Raw genomic sequence first — 15,018 nt, 5'->3', positions numbered from 1 at the left:
GGAGTGCAGCGGCACAATCTCGGCTCACTGCAACCTCTGCCTCCGCCTCCGCCTCCCAGGTTCAAGCCATTCTGCTGCCTCAGCCTCCTGAGTAGCTGGGATTACAGGCGCCCGCCACCACGCCCGGCTAATTTTTGTATTTCTAGTAGTGATGGGGTTTCGCTGTGTTGGTTAGGCTGGTCTTAAACTCCCGACCTCATGATTCGCCTGCCTCGGCCTCCCAAAGTGCTAGGATTACAGGCGTGAGCCACCATGCCCGGCCGTAAAATGGTATTTTTTTAATGTCACAATAATATGAATGAACTTATTGGAGGTTGAAAGGAAAGCGCTACAGCAGTGCCACTCAAAATGCGTTCCACACATCAGTAGTGTCACCCTCACCTGAGAGCTTTTAGAAATGCAGATTCTTGGACCCTATGCCAGGCCTCCCAAATCCAAACCTGCACATAGAGAGAGTAGGGTTGTTGGGCAGAAATCTGTGTTTTCACAAGGTCTCTGGATGATTATCAACAAGCTAAGGCTGAAGTTTGAAAGCACAGGTCTAAAAGTTAAAACTTTTAGCAAAAAGGCATTTATATGATACCTTGTTTTGATACCATCAGGAAAATAACTGAAATTTGTGTCCTTACATGCCAAAATTTTATTTTTGATACTTTTAAAACTGAAGTTTTTAGGTGGGCATCTGAAATGAATTGCATTTTTGCTAGTCGGATATAAGACCTTTTCTTACTATCATTATGGAGCTATAGAAATTTAGGAAGCTGTTTGCTTCTTCTCTAAATGCCCCTGAATTACTAATTTAGAAGAAGGAAATGGAACATCAGCATTCAGCGTAGTATAGTGATTAAGAACTCCGGCTTTAGACCAGACTGCTAGCTTCTAATCCTGGTTCCAAACTACCAGCTGACAAATTACCTCACTGGGTACTTGTGAGGATCAAATGAACACATACAGTTAAGGTGTCTCGAATAATATCTGCCACATGCTGAACATTTCATAACTGTTAGTTTTTATCATTATTAATATTGTTTAGGCTCCCAATTATCACTTCTATGCAATATCACAAATTTCCGCTGCTTAATTTTACATAGGACTGTCTAGATTATTGGTTAGCAAACTATGGCCTATCGCCGGTTTTGTATGGCCTGTGAGCAAAGAATAACTTTTACCTCTTTTTTTTTTTCTTTTGAAACAGACTCTCGCTCTGTCGCCTAGGCTGGAGTGCAGTGGTGCGATCTTGGCTCGCTGCAAGCTCTGCCTCCCGGGTTGACGCCATTCTCCTGCCTCAGCCTCCCAAGTAGCTGGGACTACAGGCGCCCACCACCATGCCTGGCTAATGTTTTGTATTTTTAGTAGAGACCGGGTTTCACCATGTTAGCCAGGATGGTCTCGATCTCCTGACCTTGTGATCTGCCTGCCTCAGCCTCCCAAAGTGCTGAGATTACAGGCGTGAGCCACTGCACCCAACCAGAATAACTTTTACCTTTTTAAAAGGTCATTTAAAAGAAAAAGAAAGCATATGCTACAGAATTCATATATGTCTCACAAAGCCTAAAATACTATATGGCCCTTTATAGAAAAGGTTTGCCTACCCCTGATCTAGAGGTGATTCCCAGAGAATAATATATTATCCCAGAGGATATTTGTTAGGGTAGTGCTAGCTGCCGTAAATTATAAACACTTAAAATCTTAATGGCTTTTCACAAATCAGATTTATTTCTTGCTTGTAGTCATAGATGCATGCTCAGTAAGCAGCCTTCCACATACTGATTCATGGAAGCAGGTTTCTTCCAGCTTGAGGATCTATCAGTTTCCATGGCTTCTGGGGCCTCTCCAGGAGGCAAGCAGAGAGGGAAAGAGAGCTAGGAGAACACACCTCTTCTCCATACACTTACCATGCATCAGTTCTGGCCACAACCAACTGTAAGATTGGTTGCGAATTGTAGGAAATTCGTTTTAGTGGACATATACCTCTACCTCAGATGGTTCTACTTCCTCCCTCTACAGAAGTCATCATGAATCAGAGGTCATTTTGTTAAAGCGTACAAGGTTGTTCCAGATGGTTATGATTGCTAGCACTATGGCCCGGTGTGGTGGTTCACACCTGTAATTACAGCACTTTGGGAGGCTGAGGTGGGCAGATTGCTTGAGTCCACGAGTTCAAGACCAGCCTGGGCAACAGGGTCTCTTAAAAAAAAATACATATATATATACACACACACACACACACATATGTATACATACATACATACATATATACACACACACATACACACACACTATCCTGACCTTTTATTAATTGAAAGTGTCACTGTCTATACTAATATTTTTGTTCTTTATAAATAAAAAGTTTCCCATTGCATTACTGTTTAAAAAATGGGCATTAAATTGAGACATAGAATTAATAAAAATTTCTGAATGGTTTAGCCAAAAAGCAGTAAGACCTAGACATTTTAAATGACATTTCCAAGGTCACACAGATGGCAAAGCTAGGATTTAGACTTCAGCCTTCTTATTTCTTAATTTCATGCTGTTTCTAGAGTGCCATGCTGTCTTACAAACTAAATTTTGATTTGGTATATAATAGTAAAATAGCGCTTTAAAACATAAACTGTCTTCTACCAGTTTGTTTTCTTTCTCTCTCTTTCTTTCTTTCTTTCTTTTCCTCCCTCCCTTCCTCCTTCCCTCTGTCCCTCCCTCCCTCCTTCCTTCCTTCCTTCCTTTCTTTTTTTTTTTTTTTGATAGAGTCTCGCTCTGTCGCCCATACTGGAGTACACTGGCACAATCTCAGCTCACTGCAACCTCTGCCTCCCAGGTTCAGGCAATTTTCCTGCCTCAGCCTTCTGAGTAGCTGAGACTACAGGCATGCACCACCATTCCCAGCTAATTTTTGTATTTTTAGTAGAGACAGGGTTTCACCATGTTGACCAGGCTGGTCTCAAACTCCTGACCTCAGGTGTTCCGCCAGCCTCGGCCTCCCAAAGTGCTGAGATTACAGGTGTAAGCCACCATGCCCGGCCAGTTTGTTTTCTTATATGTTTGTTTTACTCTTGGTTTCTGCTATTTAAAATAATAAAGTTCATGTTTAATAGTTACTTCAATTTTGAAATACCATAGACTTCAAAAGTAGAATCTGGAGCTATGAGGTACCTTAAAAATCACCCAGTCCAACCTCACATGAAAAAACTGTATCAGAGAGGGAGTCACACAGATTGTTAGCATAAAATTCTAGGCTAGAATCAAGGTTCCTGACTTTAATTCAGTACTTACTCTATCATGTTATGACTACTTTCTACATGAAAATATAAAGAAATAGGTCAAGAGAGAAAATGCATTCAAAGTATAGTCACCGAAAGTGACTGTTTTGTTTTCATTTCTGATCCACTTAATTCTGTTGTTTTAGGAATATTATTTTAGCATTTGCTGGTACCCTGAGGCATGGTCTCATTCCTAATCTACTGGGTGAAGGAACTTATGCCAGATACAATTGTCGGGATGCTGTGTGGTGGTGGCTGCAGTGTATCCAGGATTACTGTAAAATGGTTCCAAATGGTCTAGACATTCTCAAGTGTCCAGTTTCCAGAATGTATCCTACAGATGATTCTGCTCCTTTGCCTGCTGGCACACTGGTAAAGATATTTCTTAAAATAATTTTTTCTGAAAAATGACTTTTAGTTTCTAATGTAAAAATAAGTGTAATTAAGAATCCAAATCTTAAGAATTTTTCAAATGTCAGTATTGATTTGGCACCTGCTGGTACTGTAAGTGATTCGTCTTTGCCTAAAGAACTTTGCAACATGGTAGAAGAAATGATGATGTGTACATAAATATGGCCATTGCAATAGAGTGTAGAGGAAGTGTTGTGTAGTCTCTTAAAAGAAAGAGAAGCTCCAGTAAGTAGGTCTCAGGGAGAACCTTAGAAAGTAGCTAAAGTTTCACCTAAATGAGCCATAAAAGGTGAGTAGGACTTTAGGAGAGATGGGGAAGGTTGTTGGGAGACATTAAAGATGAAAAGAAGCCGGGTGTGTGGCAGACACCTGTAATCTCAGCTTCTCAGGAGGCTGAGGCAGGAGGATCACTTGAGGCCAGGAGTATGAGTCCAGCCTAGGCAACATAGCAAAACTCAGTCTCTTAAAAAAAAAAAAAAGAAGAAGAAGAAGAAAGGAATAATAAGGTCGCATAGTGGATTGAAGCACAGTCTGGGGGACATAGTACTTATCGTGCTTTTATAAGAGCCTAGGCTCTTATAAAATACTTTTTGTGAAAAAGTCAATCTGGTTTGGCTTTTTGTGTACTATATCTGCAGGGTGGTAAGAGATTATGGAAAGGGTGAGCCAGGTTATGGAGAGCCTTGACTACCAATCCAGGGAGCTTAAAGATTATCTTATGAACAGTGAAGAATGGATAGACATTTTTGAGTGTTTATTTCCCCAATCAAGAATGAACAATAATGCTATACTTTTGCTACTTCTGATAGGCCTTTATATGAATAGTTTGGTATATATGACTGGGGGGTGGGGAGGGGTAGTAGCTGTGTAAGCTATTTCAGGGCTAGCATATATTTGTGTCCTCATGATATTTATTTATATCATGAAGTACTCAAAGAACATTTGTCCAAAATTTTTTTTTATTTGTCCTCTGTTATCGACGGACATTTCCGTTACAATGAATATAGAGGTTCATGCTATCAGGCAGGTAATTATTTTACACATAAGTATTTGTTTTCTCACAGTTTATCCAAAAGTATTTATTCACAGCTTTATAATTTTTATAATTACTAGTAGAATTTTTATATTGTAGAGTTTTGGTTTTATTCAGAGTCTTTAAAATGAAACATAATAAACAAGTAAGGACTCTAAACATTTTGCTTCTATTTAACATTCTTTACCTTATTTTTAAAAATATAATTGTATATTTTCCCAGGTGTCATCCTGAGCATCACATTTATTGTTTATATGGGTAAAGAAAATGACTTATGAATTCTTTACATTCACTGGGGTATTTTCCAAAGTCATTATGGATCTTCAAATTTGAGAGTTCCCCTTTAGCACATAATTTATCCCCATTACCTATGTATGCAGATGAGCAAGAATAGCAATGCCAATTTAAAATTCAGAAGCTGGATAACAAGCTAGGTTCATTTATTAGCTGAACAGATCTCTTTAATAGAAACTGTACAAGCTCTCTAGATTCATTTTTGTATATCAACAGATTATTTTATGTCACAGACATGAATAGTCAAAACTACTGATGTTAAATATTAGTATGCTCATCTGTATTATTTGGTATATAGGAGCTGCTTCTACCCTGGCCTCACCCAATTCCTATTTCTCACTCCAAATGAAACTATATATTTTCACATTACTTCAGTTGTCAGATTTGGGGGAAAATAAGAAAAATGTAATTTTGAACAGAGGTAACACCCAATTATGTCTCAAACAGGATCAGCCATTGTTTGAAGTCATACAGGAAGCAATGCAAAGACACATGCAGGGCATACAGTTCCGAGAAAGGAATGCTGGTCCCAAGATAGATCGAAACATGAAGGATGAAGGTACAGAACTTTAACTAAAATAGTACACATTTATCGAGATGATGAAATTAAACCTTGTAATTGTTCACTTAATAAATATTTATTTGTAAGCCAAACCTCACAGTATAATGATGAAAAAGATTAACATAGTTCCTGATCTCACCAAGTTTGTAGTTTCTAGAGGAAAGATAAAATTTTATGTCTTTTGTCAGCCAATTTGAAAGATAATTTTGGTGGTTTCATTTATAACTATAATGATCACCATGAACTGAACTGCATGCTTACTATGTGCTAGGCATTGTGGTGACTACTTTACCTATGTTATTACCATTTAACACTCCCCAAAACATTGGGAATGAGTGATATTGTTTCCATTTTTACTAAATGAAGACTGAAGCAGAGTAGCTTGCCCAGAGTCACATAGCTACTAAGTGGTAGAGGTAGACTTTACTCATGGTCTGTCTCAAGAGCCTAGGCACTTATAAAATACTTTTTGTAAAAAGGTTTGTTTGTATGTCGTATTAAAATAAATGTGCTTTTCTAACTTCTCTTGAGTTTGTAATGTTCCTCATCTCATGGCACACTATCATTGCTGCCAATGCAAGGCTAATAGTAATTTATTTCATTTTATTCCCCATTCCCCTTAGTCATTCCAATGGTTTATTGTATATTATTTTGTAAAACATGCATTGTTTTATGTTCATGTGGGTTTTTTAAACTTTATAATTTTGAAAGATTAGACTCATAAGAAGTTGAAAAAATGATACATAGTATGCCATGAACTCTTCACCCAGTACAGTATCAAAATCAGGAGACTGACATCAGTATATTTTCAACTTTTACCAGTTTTTACATTCACATGTGTGTGTATGTGTATGTGTAGATGAGTGCAATTTGACCCCATGTATAGCTTCATGTTGCCACTGCCATAATCAAGATACAGAACTGGTCCATCACCATAAAGATCTTTGTGTACCCTTTTGTGGTCACACCTAACCACTCCACCCCCAACCCTGGTCTCTGGCAGCTACTAATCTGTTCTGCGACTCTATAGTTTTGTCATTTTAAGAATGTTATATGAATGAAACCATATACTATATAACCTTTTGAGATTGATTTTTTTCACTGTGCATAATACCCTTAAGATCCATTCAAGTTGTTGCATTTATCAATAGTTTATTCCTTTTTATTGCTGAGTAGTATTCCCTTTTATGCATATACCAGTATTTATTTAACCATTCATCCAAACCATTCATCCATTGAAGGACATTTGGGTTGTTTTCATGTTTTAGCTAATACAAGTAAAGCTACTATGAATATTCATGTACAAGTTTTTGTGGGACACATAGGTTTTCATTTTTTCTGGGATAAATGTCCAAGAATGGAATTGGTTCATATAGTAAGTATATGTTTTGTTTTAGAAGAAACTGCCAAACTATTTTCCAGAGTGTTTTACCATTTTAATAAATGGTGGTACCCCTTTCTTTTAAGCTGTTCTGATAGCTTCATGACCACTACCAACTGTGTGTGGTGGGGTGGGGGCGGTCTGAGATGGAGTCTCGCTCTGTCCCCCAGCTGGAGTGCAGTGGCGCAATCTCAGCTCACTGCAATCTCCGCCTCCTGGGTTCAAACGATTCTTGTACTTCAGAGTAGCTGGACTAGAGGTGCATGCCACCACACCTGGCTAATTTTTTGTATTCTTTGTTGTTGTTGTTGTTGTTTTAGTAGAGATGAGGTTTCACCATGTTTTGGCCAGGCTGGACATTGTGGTTTTAATTTGCATTTCCCTAATGGCTAATGGTGTGGAATATCTTTTCATGTGCTCATTTGCCATCCATCTTCCCTCTTTGCTGAAATGTCGGTTCACATATTTTGCACATTGTCTCTTTCTTTATTATTTTTCAGAGACAGGGTCCCACTCTGTCACCAAAACTGGATGGTAGTGGTGCAGTCATACCTCACTCAACCTCTAATTCCTGGGTTTAAGCAGTCCTCCTGCCTCAGACTGCCAAGTAGCTGAGACTACACGTGTGCACCACTGAACCTGGCTAATTTCTTTTTTAAATTGTTTTGTAGAGATGGGGGTCTCCCTATGTTCCCCAGGCTTGTCTTGAATTCCTGACCTCAAGCAATCCCCCTGCCTTGGCTTCCCAAAGTGCTGGGATTATAGGCATGAGCCACTGAGCCCAATCCATTTTATAATTGTAAATTTTGTCCATTTTATAATTGTATAATTGGAGTGCTCTTTTTTTGTTGTTGTTATTGTTGTTGTTTTACTATTTTTTTTATTGTGGTAAAATAGACATAATGTATATTTACCATTTTACCATAACAGTTACAATTTTAGCCATTTTAAGTGTACAGTTCAGTGGCTTTAAGTACAGTCACATTGTTGTGCAACCATCATCACTGTCCACCTCCAGAACTTTGTCATCATTCCTAATTGAAACAGTAACTCCTCATTATCTCCTTCCCCAGCCCCTGGAACCACTATCCTACTTTCTGTCTCTATAAATTCAGTTATCCTAGGGACCTCATATAAGTGGAATCATACAGTCTTTGCCCTTTTGTACCTGGCTTATTTCACTTAGCATAATTATATTTTTATCAATACATAAGAGTTGTACATACTTAGCATAATTCTTTTGAAGTTCAGCCATGTTGTAGCAGATGTCAGAATTTTATTCCTTTTTTTGTCCTTTTTGTGATAAAAAACACATAACTTTAAATTTACCTTAGCCATTTTCAAATGTACAATTCAGTAGTGTTAAATATATTAACATTGTTGTGGAACAGATCGCTAGAACTTTTTTACCTTGCAAAACAAACTCGATACTCATGAAATACTAGTTCCTCCTCCTCCATCCCCACTCTTCCCATGCCTTAGTAACCACCTTTCTACTTTCTGTCCCTATGATTTTGACTACTTTAGATACTTTATATGAATGAAATCATGCAGTATTTGTTCTTTTGTGACTGATTTTTTCCACTTAGCATAATGCCAAGGTTCATCTCCATCTCATAGCATGTGACAGGATTCCCTTATTTTTCAAAGTGCATAATATTCCATTGTGTGCATACATTTTCTTCATTCATTCATTGTCAATGGGCATTTTATTGTTTCCATCTCTTGGCTCTTGTGAATAATGCTGCAGTTAACATGCGTATGCAAATATCTCTTCAATATCCTGCTTTCATTTTTATGTATATATACTCAAAGTGGAATGCTAGATCGTATGTTATTCTATTTCTATTTTTGAGAAACTTCTATAATATTCTCCATAATGGCTGCAACATTTACATTCCCACAACTATTCGAATTTCTCTGCATCTTTGCTAACACCTGGTATTTTCTGTTCTTTTGATAGTGACCATCCTAATGGGCGTGAGGTGATATCTCATTCTGGTTTTGATTTGCATTTCCCTAATGATTAGAAGTGTTAAGCATCTTTTTATATGTTTGTTTGCCAATTATGGGTCTTCTTTGGAGAATTGTCTATTCAAGCACTTTGCCCATTTTTTAATTGTTTTTTGGTTTTTTGGTTATTGACTTGTAGAAGTTTCTTATATATTCTGGATATTAACCTCTTATCATACATATGAGAATTTCTTTCCTTTTTAATATATTCCATTGTATGTACATACCACATTTTGTGTTTCCATTCATCTGTCAATGGACGTTTGGGTTGTTTCCACCTTTTGGCTATTGGGAATAATGCTGCTGTGAACGTTGGTGTACAAATAGCTGTTTGAGTCCCTGCTTTCAATTCTTTTGGGTATATACCTAGAAGAGAACTTGCTGGATCATGTGATAATTGTTTGTTGACCTTTTTGAGGAACTACCACATTGTCTTCCACAGTGGCTGTGCCATTTTACACTCTTACTGATAGTAAACAGTCTTCCGTTCCTCTATATCCTCACCAATACTTTTCTGGTTTTGCTTGGTTTTTTTCTCCCCCCCACTAGTAGCCATCCTAGTGGCTAGGAGGTGGTATCTCATGGTTTTGATTTGCATTTCCTTAATGATTTCTTAGTGATGTTGAGCATCTCTTCATGTGCTTATAGGCATACATATATCTTCTTTGGAGAAATGTCTATTCACATCCTTTGAAATTTAGGGAATGAAATGAGTTCTTTTGTTACTGAGGTGCAGGGTGCTTTGTATATTCTGGGTATGAAACACTTATTAGATATGGTTTGCAAATATTTTCTCCCATATTGTGGGTTGTCTGTTCACTGTCTTAAAAGTATCCTTTGATAAACAAAAGTTTCTGATTTTGATTAAGTCCAGTTTATCTACTTTTGTTACCTGTGCCTATTGTATCATATGCAAAAAAGCCTCATCAAATTCAGTGTCATGAAGCTTTTGCCATACATTTTTGTCTAATAATTTTATAGTTTTAACTCTTATGTTTAGGTCTTTGATCCACATTGAGTTAGTTTTTGTATACGATATTAAATCCAAGTCAATTTTTTTTACATGTGAATATCCAGTTTACTCAGCTCTGTTTGCCAAAAAAAAAAAAAAAAAAAAAAACAGCTGTCCCTTCCCCACTGAATGGTCTTGGCACCCTTGTCAAAAAACGTTTGACTATATATACAGGGTTTATTTCTGGGTTCTCTGTTCCATAGACCTCTGTGTCTGTCTTTATGACAGAACCACACTGTTTTGATTAGTGTAGCTTTTTAGTAAGTTTTGAAATGAAGCATGAGTCTTCTAACTTTGTTCTTTTTCTAGATTGTTTTGGCTATTCAAGGTCCCTGGAAATTCCATATTTATTTTAAGATGGAGTTTTCTGTTTCTACAAAGCATCATTCTCTTTGGAGCATTTTTATGATACCTCCCTTAAGCTTTTCTGTCAGATATTTCCAACATCTGAGTCACCTCAGTGTTGTCACCTGTTAATTGCCTTTTCTCATTCAGGTTGTGATTTTCCTAATTCTTGGCCTGACAAGTAGTTTTTCATGTTTTCCTAGGCCTTTGGATATTATGTTATAGGACACTGGATCCTGTGAAATCTTTCATTTTACCAGGTAGCCGTTATTTGAGTTTAGTATGCAGCTTCTGGCCCACTCTTGTGGGCTGTGGTTTCAATGACAATTTAATATTTAGCAAGGTTATTCTGGTTTACTTCATTCATGGGCTATCAGGAGGCCACTCAGGAAACCTGAGTGGAATTTCACACTGTGTAGTTTACTTCTCTTCTCTTTGGGTGTGTTAATTCTCATCTGTTTCACATGTAGATTGGTCAGAGTCTGCCCAGGCCTTCCTATACAGCTTTAAAGCATCGTTTTTGCAGCTTCCTCCTCTTCAGATCTTCCCTGAAATCTCTAGTTGGAGTGTGAGGGGCACCCCATCACTGCTGGGCAGGGCATGGAAATCCAGACTCTCCACTCAGTCTCTGCTGGCAGCATGCTGTCAGGAGAAGGGAGCACTGTCCCTAACGACCTGCTCCCACCGGGGGTAGAAGTCCATACTCCCCACCCAGTTTGTGCTAACATCATGCAGCAGGGGTGGGAAACACCCTGGGCTGCCTGCTGCCGCCCGAAGGCCACCTACTGCTGCCAGGTTGGGAGTGGAAGTTCAGACTCCCCAGATTCCCCTCGTAGTGTCCGCGGGTACCACGCTGCTGAGGAAGGGGAGCACTGCCTTGAGCCATCTGCTACCCCCAGGTAGGGGATAGAAGTCCAGGCTTCCACTCAGTCTCCACTGACATTCCAGGGAGAAAGGACATCCATGGTATTTGCTGGCATAGGGTGTTGTCATAAAGGTTTCTCTCTGGTTAGGGTCCCTCTTTCCTTTTCCTTTGGCTGGAATCAATTGGTTTTTCTTGGAACTTTTTGTCATTACCTGTTGAAGGTTGCAGGTTGCTTTTCCAAGGCAACATCTCACCCAGACTGGTATATATGGAGAATTAAAAAAAAAGAAAAAAAACCCGGGGAACTCACCACTATGACATTCCTCAAGTCTTGAGGTTTCTAGCCAATCTGCCTTCCTCTTTACACTTTTAGAGTCCTCTTATGACAGTCCACTGTATTACGCTCAGGGATTTTCATTGTTCTTAAGAGAGGAAGATCAGGGAAAAATGAGTCTTCTCCCTTTTTTCATACCAGAAGTTTTTGTACTTTGTGTACTTATGTGTGTTTGAGTATGTGTAAATTACTTAAGCTATATATTACATAGCGTATATTCAGTGTACTATAATGTGTCCTATAATCAATAATTTATGTTTTGAAATTATACACAGATATTAGATATACCAGTATTATCTATGATTAAACTTTTACAAAAATGTTATCTCACTATATATGTCCTTTTGCAACTTGTTTTATTCAACCATTTTGTTTTGGAGATTTATCTTTTTTGTATAAATTTAAGGAGTACAAGGGCAGTTTTGTTACATGGATGTGTTGGGCAAGGGTGAAGTCTGGGCTTTTAGTGTAACCATCACCCAAATAATGCACATTGTACCCATTAGGTAGTTTCTCATCTGTCACTCTCATCTCACCCTTCTGAATCTCTGGTGTCTATTATTCCACACTCTATGTCCATGTACATATATTATTTAGCTCTGACATCCATTTTGATACATGTAAATCCAGTTCATTAATTTCAAATGTTATAGAGAGTTTCCCATTGTATGAATAAACTACAGTGTTTATCCATTCCTCTACTGAGCAGTTATTTTTTGTGAATGCAAGCAATGTGGCAGTGAATATCCTCGTACACATCTCCATGTGCACGTAAATAAGGGTTTCTCTAGAATATATATAGAAATGAAATTCCTATGTGGTAGAATATGCATATCTCCAACTTTGTGCTTTGTATATTCTGGATACAAAATCGTAGGATATCACCAAACTGAGCTTCAGAGTGGTTGTCCTAGTTTATTATTTTTAAAATTTTGTACATGTTTTAAAATATTTATATATACTGTATATAATACTTATAAAAATTTTGTTTTATACATGTTTTGTTTTTTAGGTTTTAATGTAACTGCAGGAGTTGATGAAGAAACAGGATTTGTTTATGGAGGAAATCGTTTCAATTGTGGCACATGGATGGATAAAATGGGAGAAAGTGACAGAGCTAGAAACACAGGAATCCCAGCCACACCAAGGTAATGTTAATTTTATAGTGCTGTGTAATTATACCCTTTTTTAAAAAAGCACATACTTGTGGAATCTTTTATTCTGTTAACTATGAACTCTTTATATTAAGTCAATCAAAATGCCCCTGCCTTCCTCCCTTCATCTCCCCATTGTCCATGCACACAATCCTCTTGATATAAGTTATCAAGTAACACTATCTGTTCTTTTCTGTAAGTGCTCGTGGATTGATTCTCTACAAGCACCTCAAAGGAAAGATTTCTGTTTCATTATCCCAGTGGTTAAGACATTTTCGTAACCTGAACTGCTTATTGATGTAAACATTTCATTATGCCCATCTTTTGCAAACATGGAAAACAACCAATTGTTCCGTCTTTTATGAAATTCTTTCACTTTCTGAACCTTTTTTCCTCCTAATTTTTTAAATCTTTTTTCCTAGTGTTTGTCATTTAAGAAGTTTTTATGATTTCAAATGCTTAACATCAGATGCTATTAAAATAGCTTTTAATATTACTATTACCCAAATAATGTACTTTGTACCCATTAAGTAATGTCTATTAAAAGAGCTTCTGATACTGTATTAAGCTGAGAAGTTAATTTCTTATTCTAATTTTTTTTTTTTTTTTGAAAGAGAGCCTCACTCTGTTGCCCAAGCTATAGTGCAGTAGCACAAATCATGGCTCACTGCAGCCTCTGCCTCCCAGATATAAGCAATTCTCCTGTCTCAGCCTTCCAAGGACCTGGGACTATAGGTGCTCACTACCACACAGGCTAATTTTTGTATTTTTAGTGGAGACAAGGTTTCACCATGTTGGCCAGGCTGATCTCAAACTTTTGACCTTAAATGATCCACCCTCCTCAGCCTCCCAAAGTGCTGGGATTACAGGAATGAGCCACCGCACTCAGCCTCTTATTCTAAGTTTTATCTTCAGTAAGAATTGTCCAAAAAATTTAATAGTTGTGGACTGGGTGTGGTAGCTGACGCCTGTAATCTCAACACTTTGGGAGGTTGGGAGGTTGAGGTGGAAGGATAGCTTGGACCCAGGAGTTCAAAACCAGCTTGGGCAACATAGTGAGGCCCCATCTCTACAAAAAAAAATTAATAAATAAGTTACTATCTTTACATGCTTTACCAATTTTTTAAAATTATTTATTTTGGTACATTAGATCTTGTACTTCCCTTTTATTTTTCTTAAAAATGAGCTTTCAGATTAATGTGTCTGCCTTCCCTCATTTTCTCCAGCCCTATTTTTCGTGTTTGCTATCTTTTCTCTAGTACCTTATCCCAATATTCAGATTCCTTAGTCCTACCTTTTCCAACTTCCATCTTCTTTTATTCCACAATTCCCATTCTACATCATAGAATTTTTAAAAAACATGTGAGGATGACAGACAATGGCAAAACACTGAGAGGAAAAAATGTTTAATGATATAGTACACATTCCTATAGAGTAAGGATTTTTTAATAGTTTTCATAATATGTTAGTTATATGATTCATTACAATTGTTTACTGAATGCCCTTTAAATAGTACTTAAAGGACTCCAACTTAGAGAATAAAAATATGTTTTTTAATTTTAGAGATGGGTCTGCTGTGGAAATTGTGGGACTGAGTAAATCTGCTGTTCGCTGGTTGCTGGAATTATCCAAAAAAAATATTTTCCCTTATCATGAAGTCACAGTAAAAAGACATGGTAAGATGGTTATTTACAAAGAACCTTCAAATGTACTATGCATATTCTCAACCTATGTAATCATTTGATTCAATCAGCTAATATTGGGAAACCCTTAAAATTAAGAAGAAAGAAAATTCATTTACTAGTGTGAAAATTGTAACAATTCTAGTTGGACCATATTTTTAGCAACTTTGAACTGAGATAAGAAAGCAGCATAGCTATTGCCTTTATTGTGCTTGTCTTTTTCCTCAGTGTGACTGAACAAGTTGCATTTCTGTGAGCAATTTTGCAATCTTTACATGTCTTTTTCTAGAATAGTGCTGTCCAAAATAATGTGAACCACATACGTAATTTTAAATTTTATAGTACCCACATTTTAAAAAGTAGAAAGAAACAGGTTATATTGGTTACAAGATATTTTATTAAATCAGCCAGGTACAGTGGCTCATGCCTGTAATCGCTACACTTTGGGAGGCCAAGGCAGGTGTATCACTTGAGCTAAGGAATTTGAGACCATCCTGGGCAACATGAAGCCTCATGTCTACAAGAAATACAAAAATTAGCAGGGTGTGGTTATGTAAGGCTGTAGTCCCAGCTACTTGAGAGGCTGAGGGGGGAGGATGGCTTGAGCCCAGGAAGCAGAGGTTGTGGTGAGCCAAGTTCATATTACTGCACTCCAGCTTGGGTGGACAATGCCAG

General features: G+C 37.5%; 1 protein-coding gene across 6 annotated transcripts in view; it reads left to right on the top strand.

Moving 5' to 3' along the window:
* AGL (amylo-alpha-1, 6-glucosidase, 4-alpha-glucanotransferase) overlaps window positions 1-15,018 on the top strand; it is a 73,153-nt gene that overhangs the window by 46,695 nt on the left and 11,440 nt on the right. For all 6 annotated transcript variants that reach the window (XM_077952591.1, XM_001106354.5, XM_001106287.5 and 3 more), the window contains 4 exons: window positions 3,404-3,629; window positions 5,443-5,554; window positions 12,520-12,655; window positions 14,225-14,337. In XM_077952591.1, coding sequence (XP_077808717.1) covers window positions 3,404-3,629; window positions 5,443-5,554; window positions 12,520-12,655; window positions 14,225-14,337 — 587 coding nt within the window. The remainder of the gene's footprint in view (window positions 1-3,403; window positions 3,630-5,442; window positions 5,555-12,519; window positions 12,656-14,224; window positions 14,338-15,018) is intronic.

This window comes from Macaca mulatta, chromosome 1 (assembly GCF_049350105.2).
Source record: "Macaca mulatta isolate MMU2019108-1 chromosome 1, T2T-MMU8v2.0, whole genome shotgun sequence".
Taxonomy (NCBI): Eukaryota; Metazoa; Chordata; class Mammalia; order Primates; family Cercopithecidae; genus Macaca; species Macaca mulatta.
The sequence above is the reverse complement of the archived record's forward strand: the minus strand, read 5'-3'. Positions and strand labels throughout refer to the sequence as shown.